At 39.3% G+C, this 19,282-nt stretch overlaps 1 protein-coding gene across 2 annotated transcripts in view; it reads right to left on the bottom strand.

Annotated features, from left to right (window-relative positions):
* glra4a (glycine receptor, alpha 4a) overlaps positions 1-19,282 on the bottom strand; it is a 49,611-nt gene that overhangs the window by 22,288 nt on the left and 8,041 nt on the right. For both annotated transcript variants that reach the window (XM_040016053.1, XM_040016052.1), the window contains exons 2-4: positions 2,358-2,482; positions 1,402-1,469; positions 43-266 (exon numbers count right to left, since the gene is read on the bottom strand). In XM_040016053.1, coding sequence (XP_039871987.1) covers positions 43-266; positions 1,402-1,469; positions 2,358-2,482 — 417 coding nt within the window. The remainder of the gene's footprint in view (positions 1-42; positions 267-1,401; positions 1,470-2,357; positions 2,483-19,282) is intronic.

The following is a 19,282-nucleotide window of genomic DNA, read 5'->3' as shown; positions in this document are numbered from 1 at the left end:
TACCAGTGGTCCTGCTGTTCTAGAAATATAATCTTTAGTTACCTGATACTGTAAAGAACGCTGCCATCTTGGAAAATCCGTAGCAGCTTGTTATCAGTAGTGACCTCATGGAAATTGGCTCCTTTCTCGTTTGCGAAGAATAAATCAGGTTTCCAGATAGAGTCCAACATGGATGGATCCAGATCAAGGGAGTCATCGGGGTATTCGCTGTATGCCAGACGAGGGTCATTCCATTTTTGCCGTAGAAATACATTGAGCCTGTAGTCCTGTGGAAGAACGCAGGGTAGTTAATGGAAAATATACCATCAGTGGAGGTTGCAGTTAGATGGAAAACTCAGAAGTGGATTGTTCTGCTGTAGTTTGAGAAGTTCTGGGACCAGTCTGATACGGGTCACTGTTTGTCCGTTCTTATTTTGAATTGAAGCTAAACTTCTCAAAGCCAGACAGAAATATCATGAAAGTTATTCTCTTGGGATGGAGTACGACTTTATACAACATTAATTCGAGCTATATAATTTTTCTACTTTATATTTCCTCATGATGAGAATAACACACTTTAATGAACGTCATTTCATTGTGAAAACCCTGGAGACTGAGCAAATAAATGGAAAATCTGAAAAATATTCATATCACACCTAACAAGAAAGAGCAAGGTCACTGCAGATAATTCATCTTTGTTTGCTGCATTATATTTGTCAGGTTTAATAAAAAAAGAAAAGAAAAGACTGCGCTGAGAGCTGATAATGAAGGCCAGGCTAAGGAAATACACCAAACACAGCCTGGCCTGCAGCCAGAAGACATAAGTAATTAAATTAGAAATCTAATCAGTACAATTAATTCATAATTTCTCTGTGGCCAATTGCAGTTATTAAGGTTTTTTCTTTTATTTCTTTTAAAAAAAATAAGAAAAGTCCTGCAGTTAAAATATTAATGTTTTCTGGGTTAACCTGACTGTAGCTTTGGAGCTCTGGAAGTCCCCCGGATACCCTTAAACACTTCACTGCTTTACTGTAGTGTTAATGCAGACGTAAGGGGAGCCATTTTTCCTGTCCTTTCACCCTTCTCCCTTTTCTTTCATTTTCTCAATTTTTCATTTTAATTGCAGAGTGGACAGTTCATTATCAGCATGTCAGTGACCCCAATGGTCTCTGAAGGTTGCACTGTTATGCTCCAGGAAACAGAAATTGCTTCAGCACTTAAAGGATTAGAAACCAATAAGTTAGAAAAGGAAAATGAAAAGTATTTTTTATTATTAATCATGCAGAGAGATACAACTGTACCATAATCTGCTGCTATAATCATGTCAAAGAGTATTTACAATATTTAATTTTCTGGGCTACGAAGAAAAAGCAAAACTTACGTTTTTAAGAAATGTGTAATATTTGTACATGCTCTTCTTACCATGGTCGTTTCTGTGATTGAACCAAAGCTGTTGATAAAAATATTACAGGTGACGTTCACAGGCGGACCTGGGGAAAAGAGATAAGAACATAGATGCACACTTGTCCCTGCGATTTATGAAAAAGCACCACTGTGAATATTTGTCTTTGCACCTTCTAAGGCTATAGAAAATGTATCCATCGTACCGCTACTTTTCATCTGCTTACAGTGACTGTGACTTAAAAATGTTATTGCAATGCATGCAATGCTAATTCCAGTTCTGAAGTTGGAGTTCCTGCTATTCCTCTCACTGTCAGTGTAACGACAGCTTAAAAGCTTCATGTAAAAGTCTGGGCACAAAGATAATGACAGGAGGAACAAATATAGTCAGGCGTCTGAGAAAACAAAATAGTGCTCAGGCCTGTCTACATTACATAACTCAGGGAGGATGTTTTATAGAGTCACACACTCCACTAACAAGTACACCACAGAGGTACAACATTAAGAAAAATATTTTGTTGCTTAAACCCTGACACTGCGGAGCTGTGTTCAATGTGTGGAGGACACACATGAGAACCTTACTCTCAGGTGCTTTGTATGCACACCATCTACCCATATCCTCTCCTGGTGACTTGTGGGTGGTTCAAACTGTTTCTTCTCTAGAAAATCCAGGCAGCAGTTTTGCACAAATATTTTGTATGTAACAGAACTTTTGGTTTTTGGAAGTAATGTCGTACTGAGACAAAATTACAGCGGTTGGGTATCTCATAGCATAAAGCATACGAACAGCTTTAAATGTTAGAATTTTTCTACAGTTTTGGTGAAGACACATACACGGCAAATGCACATGAGCTTGGTGAGTTGTTTAGCTTTCACAGCACAGACTCACTACTGTTTGCTTTGTTTTCTAATGCTTGTACTTTCTCTAGGATTTTCTTGAGGGCTACTGCGACGGTCTGCCATGGCGTACGCTGTACCTTTGAAGTTGGGTCTGATCCGTGCATCATATCCTGATGTTTTCCCCATGAGTTTGTCCAGGAAGTCAGAAGGTGAAAGCTCTTGTCTGCTGGGGTGCTTTATCTCCTCCTTACAGGAGCTCAGTCTGACATTACCCAGGAGGAGAGGCAAAGACGGGAACAACAAATACAAAGAGAAAGAGAAGAGAGAGGATATGAAAAACGGTAGTGAAGGAGTGCATGCATGTCTGAGAGGTAGCAGTGGGGGTTGTGGGCAAAGAAAAAAAATAAATGAAGCCAGCAAGTCAGTCATCAGCACAAAACACAGCAGTAGATGCGAAATGAGGGTGAAAAATGATAACTGAATGGCTTGCCTCAGCTGGCAACTAAAAGCTTATCTATTTCCCATCATGACTAAGACTTATTGAAGTTGTTAGACCCTAACTACTGAGAAGCAAAACAGAAGCAGAGGTAAACTTGTCCCTCCTCTGTGCCTCCCACTGCTTGCGGCTTAGCAGGGGTAAAGCTTGACAGATTGATGGCTCAATTGTAATGCTATGAATGTCACACTGGGGAGAGGAAGGAGTTGATACGAGCTCCAGTAAGGCTCGGGCAGCCACTGACAAGAATAACCAACAGCCTGGAGTGAAAGGAAAAAGAAGAAGGGTAACAAAGAGGGACATCTTAAGGAACACACAAAGAACAGTACACATTGGATTTGACTTCTGTTTGGCTCTGGCTGCAGCGCAGCATATTGCACCCCATGAATTTGATACAACTGTTAACAGTTCATGATTCTGTCAAGATCTAAAGCTACGTACAGATGGCAGGTTCAGTCCCTGGGAAGGCACAGCATTGCTGATACCCTGTGTTTTCCTGATTAAGTCTGGAACCAGTCTGATTTACCAATCTTATGCTCTTTGCTTTAGAGTCACAAAAACTGCATGGGCAGTTTATAGTTCACAGGGTGACTTTGGGGACAATATGTTTTAAACATGTGTGAAGCCGAGTTGGTCCTAAGATATGCATTATTTGCAATAGCACAGACTACAATTAGGAATTTAAAAAAAAGGGGGCTCTAGTGATGGATCACTGTGGCCAGTTTAGCGTTTACTGCATGCAAGAAGTCCAATTTGTGACTCAATTTATCCACTTGTGCCATTACTTATTTTATATTACTCTACAGATTTTTTTTAAAAATTGAAATTCCTTCGCAGACTGATATATTCATTTCCATATGGTGACATTTTGCCTCTGTAATTCTCAGTTCTGATGGACACCAACTGTACCCGAAAATAGCCTGCACGGTAATTACTACAGTCACTTCCTCTTATTCCTGTTGCAGTGTGTGTAGGGGTAAAAGAATGCATCACGTTTGTTTTGTTCTTTGAACTGCTTTAATTTTACATCCTCTCATTCAGTTTTAGATGATCAGAGTCATTAATGGGGCAAACATTCACTTCTGGTGCTTCTTTAATGGAAAAGCTTTTTGTCATCAGTCCCCTTTGATTTAAATAAGGACGCTGATTTGAGCTAAACGTATAATCTAGCTCTGCCATCTATTACTGTGACAAGACAGACATGTTTATGTATCACTGTGTGTAGATTTAGTTACTGAAAGAAGAACTCCTTGTTGCTCCAAAACCTGTGACTATGGCTCCGATACTAAAGCGTATTGCCTACCGACCCCCGATTCCTCCATGCAATGTGGTGAAGTATCGCTGGACAAAGCAGCTCCGATGCATCTATCGGAGTGTGATTTTGTGTGTGAATGTTAGAAAGTCCGAGTGCTTAAAAAGTGGACTTAACGGTTAAGCAGTGTTCACCATTTTTCCAAGCAAGCATCTTCAGCTTTATTTTTTAATGAATTCATTCAAATGTACTCAACTTACTGTTGTTATTCAAAGACCAACACTTACAATTTGATTATCACTTCTGTGATAGTTTTACTAGCAAGCTTTGTATATATTTTTTAAACTTTCTAGACTGAATATTGTGTTGTGCTTGCCCGCGGTACTTCTGGTACAGTGCAACTAATCTGACAGCTCATCTATACCTCTGCAACTCTAGTTTTACTGTTACTGTGCTCATTGATTTTACCAGTGTCTGTACCACAAGTAAAGCGAGCTTGTTGCCTTGCATACATAGTGAGGTTAGACGGATTCACTGACAACCAAAACAACATGCCCATGAACATACAAGCCTTATCACTGGAGCCCTTCTTTTGCTTTCATCATAGAGACGCGCACATATCAGTCTTTTGTGAAAGCTCGACTCTCACTGGTCCCATAACTCCCCTCCCTCCACGCACTTCTTCCCCTCTAGTAACACTGATGTAATGCGCGCACCTCTCTTATCTTTTTTTCCCCTCTCACAAGCGCTTGGCTACAAACACAAACAGGTGCACAAGGGGATGGATGGATGGTCAGCCTCTTACTTGCAGTAAGCCACTGATAACAACAAACAATCTGTCTTGGGTTGCGTCCCTTTCACAAACCAACACAGAACAATAAAGCATCCTGTTTGGCCTAAAGTGTGATTTTTCTCTCACAGGTGGTCACAAGAATTCAAAGACAAATGACTGTGACAGTAAACTCTTTAATCTTGAAGAAATATTGACAGACAAAGAATAAGACCCTACAACAAGCATGTGTTGGCAGTGTGAATGCTTTTGATGTGGATGGCTCATGATCAAAGAAAAGATGCTGTTACATGACATTTTGGGAAATAAAAGATCATGGAGAGGTGAACTGCAGTCAAGGCACTCAGTCTGCCCCACAACGCTGTCAGCCTAGCTCACAGGACAAGGTTCACCATTTCTATACTGTACTATGCATGCGTCAGTGCTCCGAGCCAACTATTAAGACAGAAACTTCTAGTGAAATACAGCCCCACTTTATAGAGCTGACTGAGAGTAATTCCTGCTTATGGTTGGGGAAATGGCAGTATGAGATTTCTCAGTTAATAAGGTGCTGGTAGTTTTACGATGTTTCCTGATGGTGATCAAACATAATGAAAATACAGTATGCAGAGAACACAAAGTTTAAGTGCATTTAAAGCACACAAGTAAAGAATATTTAAAGAGTAATAGGATAAATAAACTCTTGAGGTCAATGGAGGAACTTCTTACCCGCTGCTATAGGAGGATGTGTGGGTTTGTTTTCCCTCGGGGACCAACATCACCTCTCTATCAACCCTCACGCATATCCAACTGGATTTCTTGCTATTGTTTATGGTGTCACAATAGGATCTTATATAACTGAGAGGGTGAAAGAAGAAACAGCCTAAGCCATTTACAAGCGTGTCAAAACAATTTTATCTTTAGGTTTCTGGCACAAATATAACTGTTTGAAAATTTACTCACTTGCATTCCGACTAATGAGTCCTGACAGATGTTTAAGATGTAGTGCTGGAGGTTTTGGGAAAGACTGAACTCCTTCCAAAAATGTACATCTTTATCAGGAAACTATGTCTTAGTCAGTTGCTTTTGGATGTGAAGTCTATCGAGGTTTATGTAGTGTACAGGAATCACTGTTAAGATGGAGCAATATAATAATCTATTGACCATAAAACTACAAGAGAGGCTGCAAGTGGCTCATCAGAACCCTTAAAAACTAAATTATGTGGTTCTTTGTTTGAATGGTTCAATTATTAAGATGCTCTTTGCTGACATTTAATTAGCCTGACCTTTTGCTTCCCCTGCATCCCTTTCATTTGAGGATCGGTGCCAGGCTGCTGTTGAGAATAACAAGTCATTCCTTCCATTATAAAGCAAGTTTTGGCTGTAACACTCTCGTTAGCAAGTGACTTTTTATTGAAAGCAAAGCTAAAGTCAAAGCCAAAAGGTGATTGTATACACACATATTTAGATGCAGGGAAAATTTTGTTATAACAGTGTAGCCAGTAAGAAATGTTTCAATGTCTTTGAAGTGGTAATTTTCTTTATTGCTTTTATAAACACCCCCCCCCGACTTTACTGTTTGAATCTATCATAGGGTGGTTTTCAGTTTGAAAGGCCTCTCTGCATCTTCCTGAACTCACAAATTCACACCAGTGGGGCAGCTACAAGAGGAAAAAGCTGTTTTGGCAAACCTGCCAGGAGCGTCTTATCAGATCAACCATGTGTACCCAAAGTAAGTACAACTGGGGTGAAGAGCTAGCAAGCATTTGATTACCTTTCCACTCCACCAGGCTTTCAACCAAAATAAATACATTGAATAAACAAATAAACCTTCAGGTTGCCGTTAATTTTGGTCAATGTAACAGAAGCATTATCCTGCTATCTTGTGTACACACGACCCTCAGTCCAGGAAAAAACAAACAAACAAACAAAGTGTACGGATAACAACGCAGGGGCCAGTGTTAGTCAGGGCTGCTTTGTTTTACAGTTCTTCCTCACACAAAACAGACGGATTTTGAGAAATGTTGTATGAATAGAGATTCATTTACTAGTTTTAAGTATATATTTAAAAAAAAAAAAATCCCAGCAGAGAACAGTGCAAACTAATTAAGCTACAGCGAAACTGGCATCAGCTTCTCTTGGCTTACCAGAGCTGTATGGCCAATTCCTCACAACTTGCTCTGGTTTAGCTTCACCACTGTCATGTTGTGTTTTTGGAATATGATGATACTCGCCACCTAATTACTAATTAAAAATCAGTGGGAAAAAAAAAGTGAAAACTTATTTTAATCCAAATTATTATCTTTAAAAACAAACAAACAAACAAACAAACAAACAAACAAACAAGCTATACAAGAAAACATTTTATATTAATTGATTTATTTCTATATAAGGAACCCCATTAGTTTCCACAATAGTGGTTGCTAAACAAATTTTTATGAGTGTTTAATTTGGTTTAGATACAACAGGACAATGCTGTTTGTTTAACGGCTTTGGATCAGAAATTGATCTTTTGTATTATTGTATAAAGCTTTTTAAATTTGAAGAGCTTATTGTGATAATCACACTCTTGCACTCTTAACATTTCAGCTCTCAGCATTAAAAGCACAATCATGGCTGCACTAGCTTTGAACGTTGGAACTGGATTTAATCCATAAGATGTTTATAAAGTGCAAATATAATTTATAGGAATATGCTGCTGTTGCAGGTCAAGCAGGTCAAGCAAAAAGATTAGCTACATAACTTGACAAATGCTAGGCATTTATAGTGCGGTGTATCCTTTAGTTATAACGGACATCAGCACATCCAGTAAAATAAAAGAGGCTTGAGCTGTCGTTCTCTATATATTACATAGAGTTCAAATCTATAAGGACATAACTGGACTGGGTAGGGTGAGGGGGAAGGGAGGCTAGGTCAGCAAGAGACCAACAGCTGCAAAATTCACTGATTCCTCTTTTTCTCACGACGTATAGCCTCCATGCCTCAGGAGATATAGAAAGCTGCCCACTAATTTCAGGGACAGATAACGAAGCAGCTAATTATCACATAAAAATACTACTTTGAACATATTTGTTCAATTTTTATTTAACTTCATAACAATCAGTTTATATTTCATATAACAGATACAAATTGCACCAAATCAGATGGGATGAGGGTCTTCCAAACATATTTTGTTAATTACTTTTTCATTAGAAAGACGCAGAGAAGCACATCTTTTCACAGTATGGATGTTCACTGGTTTCCAACCAGGAAGCACTGGGGGATATCAAGGCCATTAGATATTCATATAGTACATGGAAATACTAAGTTTCTAGTCCCATTAGCATAATGGGAAACAGAAGAAAATTGCTTTCTCTGCCTGTTGCCACATTGCTCTAATTTCCTACTTGCCAACTTGTCCTTGACATTTACTTGAGCCTCATGTATTGATCTAATACCTCTTAGATAATTGACAGAACTTTCTATCAGGCCAACCAAACCACAGAAATCATTCAAGCTTGTGACAGGCATCTTATCAAAATGGTGTGCTTCATGGAAATACAATGACATGCCATTTTTTGTTTTTAATGGCCTGTGTAGCCCTTGTCTTTACACCACTGTATGAGATGGCCTATGGCTACTGCTGTTGCTTTTTGATCAATAGGCACATTGGGGAATGGGATTTGGAGCACGCTGTAATTTAACCTTGCGCATTTATCTTCAATGACATGACCACTGCCATCCTATAACACCTTGAGTATGAAAACACAGGTACGGACAGAGCATCCTACAGCAGATGATTTGTCACTTAATCGGGCCATCACCGGGATCTCACACTTGTGTTTTAATGCAAGATGCCTTTAAGAAATAGGTTAAAAAAACAAAACACAGAAATCCAGCAAAGACTTGACTCAGGACCCGAGAGATGCATCTGGCTCTCCGGTGGATCCATCTACTGCTCATCAGAAATGGTCTCAATGGAAGGGTGGATGTCATCAAAGAGAGAAAGGGATGAAGTATGTTTCACTCCAAAAGGCCTGAACTACGAATTTGTGGACATTTCACACTGTAATTTTTGGTTGAAATAATCTTCAGTGTGTATGGAGCGGGTCAGGACAAAAGAACAATACTAATCCATGTATTTTTACATTTTGATAATACAATGTACTCTATTATTTTACTGGATTAGAAAGTGATAAACACCAGTTTTAAATGCAACGACATAGATATAGTGCATCAAGAGCAGACAGGGTCATTACCAATAAATACATGTTTACAGACTTGCTTTTGCCACAGTAATGACAAGGACACAATGAGCTGTGGCTTGATGACAGATTTAACATCACGTTGCTACTACAGTGAACTCTAACTAACAGCCAGGCTGTTCTCATACACCCTTTACTAATCTTCAGTTCTCTAATGCATTCTTGTCTAGTGACTTTAAATTTATAGCTGTGGGAAATATATTATCCTATTCTTCATGACATAATGCGTTTATCTGTGAGAATAACGCTGCGTTAAATCTGAATCTACTCTCTCTCCAACTCCTAATTGCAACATCTGCTGTCAAAATGTCATGGCAGAATGAATTGTTCCTCCCACATACATTATCTAGCAAAAAGTTTCTCTTTCTTTTTTGAGTAGATTTCAGAATATAGTCTTGCTATTAAAAACTTGGGAACCCAGAACCTTTATATAAGGTACTCCATAAGGCATCTTTCAAACTTACCAAAGGCATTGAACTTGCTGATTGTGTACCTCCTGTTGGCTCTGGCCAAAGCCTAATCAACAAACTAAAAGGTCTCCAACAGTAGAAGTTAAAATGGCAATTCCTGCGATCAACCAGGGACTGACTTGGCCCACCCAAGAGAGACGAATCTAACACAAAGCCTCCTCAGACCTACCCATCTTCCCAGATGTCTCTTCAAGCTACTTTGTATTCAGGCCACCTTCTTCACGTCTACAATCTGATATCAGCATGGATCGCCTCCTGTCAGTCTCTGTGAAACAGAGCTAGCAGGATTTCTGATACAAAGAAGGGACGATACCGACTGCAAAAGATTTGCCTTGATGTGTGCCTGGGGACTTGAAACGTACCATGGCTTCATTTTCAGACTGCAACTGGATCAGAGTCATATACATAATTTGCTACATGTTACATTGAAATTCATATTGTTATTATGAAACTTCTTATAGTTGAATGATTGTGTTCAAATGCAGGATAAAAGCCATGATCAAAGCACTGTGTTTATCTCCATCTTCACCATGTCTTACATTCAAGGCAACAAAATGCAATAATTAGCAAGTTGGGAAAGCATTTTTCTATGTAGCCAAATGGGCACGGTAATTGGATAACATAATGAAGGAATTTGAAGTGCGTCTCTTCACTGCTGGTGTCTGCATCACTGCAGCGACTCAACTCAGATCTCAACGCAACAGAGAAATCTCTCCAGTTCATTTCTTACAGAAGTAGACTACTGTCAAACTATGTAAGCTGAACACGTAATTACACGTTGTAGACTCTTCTGTTATGATAAATGTCTTCCATTTGCTCCCTGCACCTGTATGAATATGGAAAGCGCGCATTGATGCTTCTTTTTCCAGTTATCCTTGTTTCCTTTTCCAGTTATGATCTTTTCTTTTATTAGCTATTTGCTAGCCACATCAAGATGATGATGTAATGGCGTTTCCCTCCCTACACTACATTGCGCACTAAAGCTTTTTCACAGTTCTGACTACTGTTTCATTATCATTTCATTATTATCTCTCAAAGGTCACTCTTTGTGGGGGGAAGTACAGTGCGGTGGCCCTCCTATTTTACCTTAGGAACTAGAGCGGTTATTGCAAAAAACAAGAAAGACATAAGAAAGCTAAGGGACAGTGTGTGAGTCAGTGTGCACTTGGCCCTGGTCATGGTCCACCTGCGCTTTTAAAGAAAAGCCTAAAAGCTGGTGGTTTTGCTGTCAATCTGTATAATAAAGTGAGGTTTTAGAAGGTAGAGCAGACTGTCATACAGAAAAATCTTCCCACAGAAACGCACAGCACTTTCACAAACACACACAAAGACAGTAACTGCACTCTGCATGACCCATATATTGGACAGGACACTGAAGAGAAAGGAAGTTGTAGGCATAGCCGCTGGCCTGTTTCGCTTGATCAAGCTGCTGGCTGGAAGCAACAACGTCATGACAAAGACACCGTGGAGCTGGGTCTACCAGGGATTTTCTGAATCACACTCGTGTAGAGAGCAGCCTTGCAATGCTTTGTGAAATCAGTTTGTCGTTTTACCTGTGCTGCTAATGTATAATTTCACATCGATGAAAGAAAAGTTAGTTTTTAGTCTTTTTACCAACTTTTTTAGCCTGGAATATTTAAGCAGCCCATAATTATTTTTGCCCATTAAAGTGTAAAATTGATTATAACAGTCTGCAAAGATTAGCTATACAATGAGATACCCCCCCCCAAGATAATATTTATTTCATGAAACACTATTTTCTGGTAATCTTATATATTTTTTGCAAACATATCTCCTTTTCTCTCACATCAACACCTAGGGTGTTCCCTGCCTCTGGTGCTATAAAAGCTGGTATAGTCTCCAGCCCTCCCACAGCTATAGCTGAGACTTTGACTGCAGGCTACAATTTTCATGTTGCAATTTTTAAAATCACTGATTATGCCTCAGTAAACATGAGATGGTACAAAGCCAAGGGTAGATAGAAAAGTCCTCGTGTCTTCTTTCTCACAGATTTGTAAAACCCTCAAGAGAGGCAAAGTCTGGCTCTGTGAGATTTCCTCAGAGGCTCGAGTCCAAGAGACAACTCAGGCACTGCTCCATTTGCTTTGTGCACTTTTTCCGGGGTGATGTCTTATTCACAAGAGCCTCTTGGGGTGCTGGACAAGCATTGCATGTCTAGCAGCTTTTTCCAAAGAACAAAGGCATATGGCTATGGTAATCCTTCAGCCTGTTAAAGAAAAACACGTTCAGACAGACTATGAACTAATCCTGTTTGACATACACTGTTGTGCTTTTTTATGTCTTCCTATCAGGTGGATTTAATTATTCCACTGTGTGAGAGAGAAGCAAACAACAAAGGTAAGAAAAAGGTAAGAAAAGTGAAAGCCTTTTGATGTTAATTAACAGCCTTTATGTGACGCATTTATTGATCAGCAAACACTTCTCATACACAGGGAAACACACCATTTAGCACACTATTTGAGGAGACAATGTTGCTTTTAGGGACATTAAAAAAATGACTAAAACTGGAAGGAATCTCAGTGGTCAGGAGGCAAGGTGAGAACGAATCTGTTCAGCTCACATGATGTCTGCTCAGTATGATAGAGAGATGTGTCTCCAGCACCGTTATGGATGGTTAGCAAGCTCAGAGGTGAGTGTGTGGACTGAGATAACCACGAACAAAGCACGGTCCTGCATAACTAAAAAGAGTGTGTGTCACCAGGTAAAAAAAGAAAATCATGGCAAAAGCACATCTTTTGAGCATAAAGCCAGTCATCTGAGCAGTGCCCTCCAAGAGAACCATACAAACATAATCAAAAACTATTCTCCTTAACATTGTGATGTTAAAAGTAATTTTTTACAGAATCTCACTGGGAAGTTTTATGCCGTTATGATCACCAAGGCTTTTGAAATATTAGCTGGCTTACCTTGAAATGACAGTTTGAACATCACTAACAGAGAGATGATGAAAATCATAAAGACCAACTTTCAAAAGTGACTTTAAAGATGGCAACATGGGCTATGAAAATAAGGCATAGTCAATCTGCATAAACAAATTTCAAGAAGCTGATCTCAGAAATGTTGGTAGTAAAACACATTTTAACTATAGGAAACGTCTAAACTTACCCATCCACCCTTCCTCGCTTCCACTTATCCAATTCATGATCAAGGGCTTAAAAATTAATATTTAAATGTAATTTACCCATTTCAATCAATGAATATTATAGTTGTCCCATTTCAATGTTAGACATGGGACATCTATGGACCCACTAACATGATTGCAGCAAACAAACTAAAATGTCTCTCCTTTCTGGGGAAGACAAATGTCCGCCAGGCAATCGATTGAATCAACAAAATGAGGAAGAATTAGAAGCTCAGGCTGGGATCTAATGGACTCAAAGACTGTGTATACTTTTTTGACAGTCTTAAATGTGATATGCTGGTAATATTTTGTAACACTGGACATTTCTTTGATTTAGAGAAAAACAAGGGTTTCTGCTTTACTGCTTTCACTAGTCTGTAACGAGGTTAGCAAAGAAAGGCAAAATAACCATGCACGAGTCAATTCAGAGGCCACTGAATTTGATGCACCATCAACACCACTGTTGCGCCCTAAATTTGTGCATCCATTTGAAATATACTGCACACAAAATGTCAAAGGCTAAAACTGTGTTTAAAGCTCTCGCTTTAGATTTAATTCAGGGCCTCTTTAAGTAGGGGACATGTCTCACATTCAGGTAGGCCAGGTGACTTTCTGTAGGACGCATGCTGCCGAACTGCAAGAACTGGGTTTCACATCATTTTTGGAGAAATAAGCAGTTATTGAAAAAGACATGGTATAAATTGCAGCATGAATTGCTCGTATCTATTCTTTTGTTGCCTTGTTTGCTTTGAATCTATAAAGACAGACCTTTTCCCCTCTGATTAAATAAGTGCAATAATAATTACAATAAATAAATAAGATTCTAAAGACCTAGAAGATAATCTAAACTTTTCCATTCTTTACTTTTACTGTAGACCTCAGACAACAATTACTTTGAGAAAACAGATTCTTTTAAATTCATTCTTTCCAAGGAGCAACCAAGAAACAGCGCGCCAACATAACACAGAATATCCTTGGGATTCACACAAACACCTTCCAAAAGCTCACACTGTTGTGCTCTCCTCAGCAAAGATTTCTTTTTTAAACTTAAGCACTCTGTGATACCATTACAGTTTAATACTCTACTCCTCCTGTCAAGGACAACTAGTCATCTCATCAGTGTGTGTGGAGAGAAAAAAAAAAAGTCCGCTAGCAAGGCAGATTTGTGGAGGTATATGAACAATGTTGCTCTACCCTTGAAGCAGCTTTCTACTCTGTTGAAGAGAGTCACATGAAGGCCACGTAGGGTAAATGGGCCACTTACATCACAAAGTGTCACATAATGGACACATACAGTAAGTCCAACCATCAATATGGAGCTATTTAACTGATGGTTGAAGACCCTATTGGATCGGTTACAGCAAAGGCAGAAAACCTACTGACATCAAAGCACCTCAGGAAGCTTTTTCCTCACCAGATGAAACCGTCATTTCTTGTAATTTGATTCTTACCATGTGAGAGCAAAAGTAAGCCTTAACACACAGTAATTCTTTGAGTGTATAGGAGAATTATATAGGGTCCTTATATAGGACTTTGCAAGTGAACTTCCCTTATTTAATGCTGCTGAAGAGGAGAGACTCCCTTACCCTGGGTTATCTGACAAATACAGCTTTAATCTTTCTCAACCACCTTTAGCACCTGACAGATTCTCCTTTACTGAGTGTATGTGACTTAGGGTGTAGTAAAATGTAGGAGGACAATACTTCTTATGCTGTTTTGATTTGGTAAAATTGGGTTTGCTACGAACTACTGAAAGGCTACCAATAAAACATTGTGTAAACATACATGCTGGTATGGATATTAGGGGTTCCATGGTATGGTAGTTTTTGCATTTCCTGGTCAAACCAGGCAGAGACGCAAACCCAGCATCTAGTCTACTCTTAGTGCTGGTCCCTGTCTGAATGAATGGGCGGGTTGCATGAGGAAGGGACTCCACTGCAACATTTGTGTAAAATCAAGCATGTGGATCCCCTTGGGAAATAAGGGATCCGCCAAAAGTTTCTTCTTGTACACAATAAAGATTAAATCTGGTTTGTGCTGCAAGAAAACACAAAGTCCTTATATTCAGCTTCCCAAATCAACATTAGGAATTCTGCTTGAAACCCGGGTGTGGTTTTTGTTTAACCTTATTAATTACCAACATCACACAGTTATGCTTCCTAACTTTTACTCTCACTAAGCCAATGACAAGGCCAAAATGTGCCAAAGTACCTCGTGTTGTCAGAGGAGAATGACCACACTGCCTTCAGCTGAGAGGAAGACAACAGTAACTCAAATAACCACTCAACACAACCAAGGTATGAAGAAAAGCATCTCTTTAGATGCCCCACTGTCATCAGATCTTAACTCAGTGCACCTCTGGGATGTGGTGGAACAGGAGAGTCACATGCAAACAGTCACTAAATGCCATCATGTCAGTATGGACCAAAATCTGTAAGGAATGTTTCCAGTACCTAATTGAAGAACTAAGGCACTACTGAAGGCAAAAGGGGCTTTCAACCGGGTACTAGCAAGATGTACCTAAATAATGTAGCCAGTGAGTGAGTGAGTGAGTGAGACACACACACACACACACACACACAGCTAGTGAAAACTATGGTGCCATGTTTTGGGAGAAGACTGTATCTCATAGTTACCAAAACACCAAACAACCCCCACTCCCAAAAAAATAAGTTCCAAAGTCTTCAAACAACATTTCTCAACATGATCCTTATCATCTACTGCAGCGGTCCCCAACCCCCGGGCCTCGGACCGGTCCGTGAGTCGTTTGGTACCGGGCCGCGAGAGTTGAGGCTCAGGTGTGAAATGTTTGGTTTTCAGGGTTTTAATCGGTTTTCAGCGTTATTTTGTTATCGTTTTTATCGTTTACTCGGTTTTCCTGGGTCTTTTCACGTGTGTTATGAATAAATCTTCTTTTTTTCGGTACCGGTACTAGTTTTATTTTGTTGTATTTATCCGCGACACCTTAAAGGCCGGTCCGTGAAAATATTGTCGGGCATAAACCGGTCCGTGGCGCAAAAAAGGTTGGAGACCGCTGATCTATTGTACATAAATAATCAGTGCATAAAATCAGAGCACAAGTTAGACAAGTTAAAAAAAGGAAAAGGAAAACAAAACAAGCAAAATGATTAATAAAGCGTGGTATGCTGCTGTTCGACTGTTAGCTAGCTGTAGCTGTAGCCTGCAATATTTGGCTGACAAAGCTGACACAGCCCTATGTAATTAATGATTGATTATAGCATGGTCACTCTAAATGGCTCGGTTAATGACTTTCGGATTCAATTACAAAGCAGCTCTTCAGCTTGACTCCACTGGCCACTTCTTCTTTTGGCCAGCAGCGTATCACGAGGTCTTGCTTTCTGAGACCACACTTTCCCCCCCTCACTCTCAAAGTGAAGTTTAATCAGCAAGGCCCATCTGGTCAGATGTAATGACATGATGGAGGGTTTCATAATGGTTCCCCACTTCATGATTCTAATTGTAGAGAGCATAATGACCTACAATGGTGAACCTCAGAGCCAAAGTGCTCTCCTAGTCAATAAGTGGGTATTTTTAATTTGCTAGAGCTAGAGAAGAAGAGTGGAGAGCTCCCCTTTATTGCATTACCTTACCACTGTGTCACATTTTCTTATCCAGACACTGGAGAGAGTTAGATTGTATGCTGGATTGTTTTGGCTGCAAAGATGCAGCAACATGTATTTGCAGAACACACCTGTGGTTTTATAACCCTGATGAAGCCACCTGAAACCTTCACACCTACCGCGCCTCCACCTCAGCTGGCTGGCTGCCTTCTGCAACCAAAACTAAAATAAAGAACTGCGACACTAGCAGTTTGACTGTGAAGCCAGGCCATTGTTAGAATCAAGAACAAGTAAGATTTGACACAAAGACTATGGTATAGAGCTTTACTCAGGTATACAAATCAAACAAGTTCTTGCACTGAATTATTTAAGCAAGCAGTGAATGGAGCACAATTTACAACATTTTAAAGCAAAACATAATCTAAAAGAGTCGGTGCTGCGTAGAATGTAAGTTAATGAGTTGAAGAATTATAGAAGGCAAGTAGTTAAGCATACAGTTTTAAGGATGCCATCATCTACAGGTTTTAATATCAATAAATGATTCAGAGAATAAAAAACAAACAAACAAAAAACTATATACACAAAGAAGACGACCATAAAACTATTATTTGCGGATACCATCTTTGGACAGGTAGTTGCTTTAAAAACAGGCTCATTTCTAGAATATTGCATGGCCTCCGGTACATTTTGGCAAACAACTGTCAGCGAAAACATAGCTGTATGTAAAATTACATATTAAACCTAAAAAAAAAAAAGCAAAAGGAAAAAAACGAACATGAAATAGATTATGAAATACTGCTGTTACTCTATAAACTAAAACAATTGCCAGATAGAAACTGTATATGTAGATCTGAAGAGTTTCCTGATCGGCAGAAACTTAAAATAATAAATTAAATAAAATAAAACAAATAAAGGAAATAAAACATTTGTTTATGTGGGTTTGTGAGAAGACCCACATAAGGAATGAGGGTATCGATTAGGTTGGCTTAATTACCTTTTGCAATTCTTGGCTACTTTAGGGGTTAACGCAGAGAAGGGAACTACTTCAACTTAAACCGTGCAGTTTTTCATCTTAGCTCACGACTGATGGACAGCTCTACTTAAATTAATAATGAAGGGATTGCATCAGCAGATGAACATGAAGTTTTGGTTTGTTTACTCAAAAGAAAGATGCTAAAAAGTTCTCCATTACCTGAGGAAAACTGCAGAGGCTACATAAAAATATTGATGCACGTCTGAAAGGTTTTTGGCTCCATAACTAGTGGACAATGTTGCATTTAATGCTCTTTCAGCTTAGCATTAGCTGGCTACATATCTTTAAAGATTAAAAGTTTACCCTGAGCTGATGCGCATCAGTTACGCTTCATGATGCATTTATTATTCAGTGGCTTGGGGTTTTGATTTCAGCTGGCGGCAGAGGCATGTCAAAAATACAAGGTTTAGTGTGGACAGGAAAAGACAGGCAGAGACCCAGTTCTCATCCAGAATACAAAACTGGTTTATGATATGAATGATCGTAGCCATTTAACTCATGGTTGGATTTTGTAACTGGCATATTTGCCCATATAAAATCCCTGAGGACAAAAAACACTGTTTTCATCCACCAGCACCTGAAAACTATTCCAATCTGTCAAATGAGGCCATTACACACTTTTGATTTAACTAAAAAAGGGAAAGGTTATATGTGGTTTAACTGAAACATATGTCAAATAATCAGTCACATCTCTCAGCCTGAGGTGTCAGTTGACCAGTGAAGGAACAGGCCAGCTGCTAGAGACCATCACTGAACTGTCACCTCCACCATACATCCAAATACAAATCTAATGCCCACTGAAGAAATGGGTAGATCTATGTCAGACAGTGCCTCCTTGACAAGGATGTGACTGTGTGCTACCCTTTTATTAAAAGCTGCACTTAAATAGAAGATAGATGTTCATTTTGCCTTTTTCCAGCTGCACAGAGTTATTAAAAACTGAGAATGTGCAGAAAAAAATACGTTTTTTCCCTTTCCTTAACAAGCCATACTTAACTTTTATGATATCCTCATTGGAATCTGAAGATTACAAGTGCAAAAACATGAACTCTTTGTTTATCTTTTGAGGACTTTTTTGTCTATTGGGTTAATATTTCATTGATAAGCATGCCTCTACTGCTCATGGCGGTGGTGGCTGTGGAGAGCAAACCGTCTGCTCGCCTCTTGTATCCAGCTTGGCTCTCATTTTTTCGTCATTAACTCACATAAACATCCCATCTGTTCTCCTTTCACACTTCCTTTTGCCAGTACTCCTTGCTGCTCTAATCTGTGTATCAACCAAGTGTGTGGGGATTTTCTGTGTTTTTGGAAAGAATGAGAAAACCCCAAAAGTGTTTGTTAAAGTCTAACTCAAGGTGAAATCACTGTTAGACCCTACCGATTTGTTTCTTTGTCTTGCCACGTGCAGCCGTCTTTTAAAACCCCGCTACACACGTCACATGTGAAGTTTAATTTTCAAAGGGTTTAAAAAATGCATGGAAAAGTTTTCTCTGATGGAAGTGCCAGGCATTTTCTCACCGGGATTTTCCCCATGCAACTCAACTCAACACAACTCCTTGTGGGCTGCAAAATGTTTAAAGTGAAGGCACACAATCTCTGCAGTCCTCTTCTCTCTGCTGTTTACTAGCCTCCAGATATTGCTTTGCTGTTGCAGATACTTCTGTGCCAGCTGGGAGGACCATCAGAATTTAATTAAAAGCTATCACAGAAAGATTTTGTCCTCGCCAAGAAACAGAGCTTTTGAAGTCTGTATTGGCTAAAAATCGTATTTACTTCTTTCCAGTGAGCTTACTATAAAGAAGTCCTTTTTCTGTTCTTTAGCAGTTGTTTTAGAACGGGCTTCAAAAGAAACATCAAGCTTGCTAAATGTCAATTAGCACTGTTATGGCAGACATTTTATTCCAAAAAGATATCGATTCCTGCATCTTAACTTTTCTACAAACCATTTTCATGAAATTTGACATAAGGTTAAAAAAAAGCTGCCATTAGATCAGCTCACTGGCCAAAACTGATCCCCTTGGACTGGATATCGCATAGATTTTGATATACATCTTTAAAATGCTTGTCTCACAAGC

Source organism: Simochromis diagramma, unplaced genomic scaffold, assembly GCF_900408965.1.
Source record: "Simochromis diagramma unplaced genomic scaffold, fSimDia1.1 OVJJ01000685.1, whole genome shotgun sequence".
Taxonomy (NCBI): domain Eukaryota; kingdom Metazoa; phylum Chordata; class Actinopteri; order Cichliformes; family Cichlidae; genus Simochromis; species Simochromis diagramma.
This window is presented reverse-complemented; position numbering and strand designations above follow the sequence as displayed.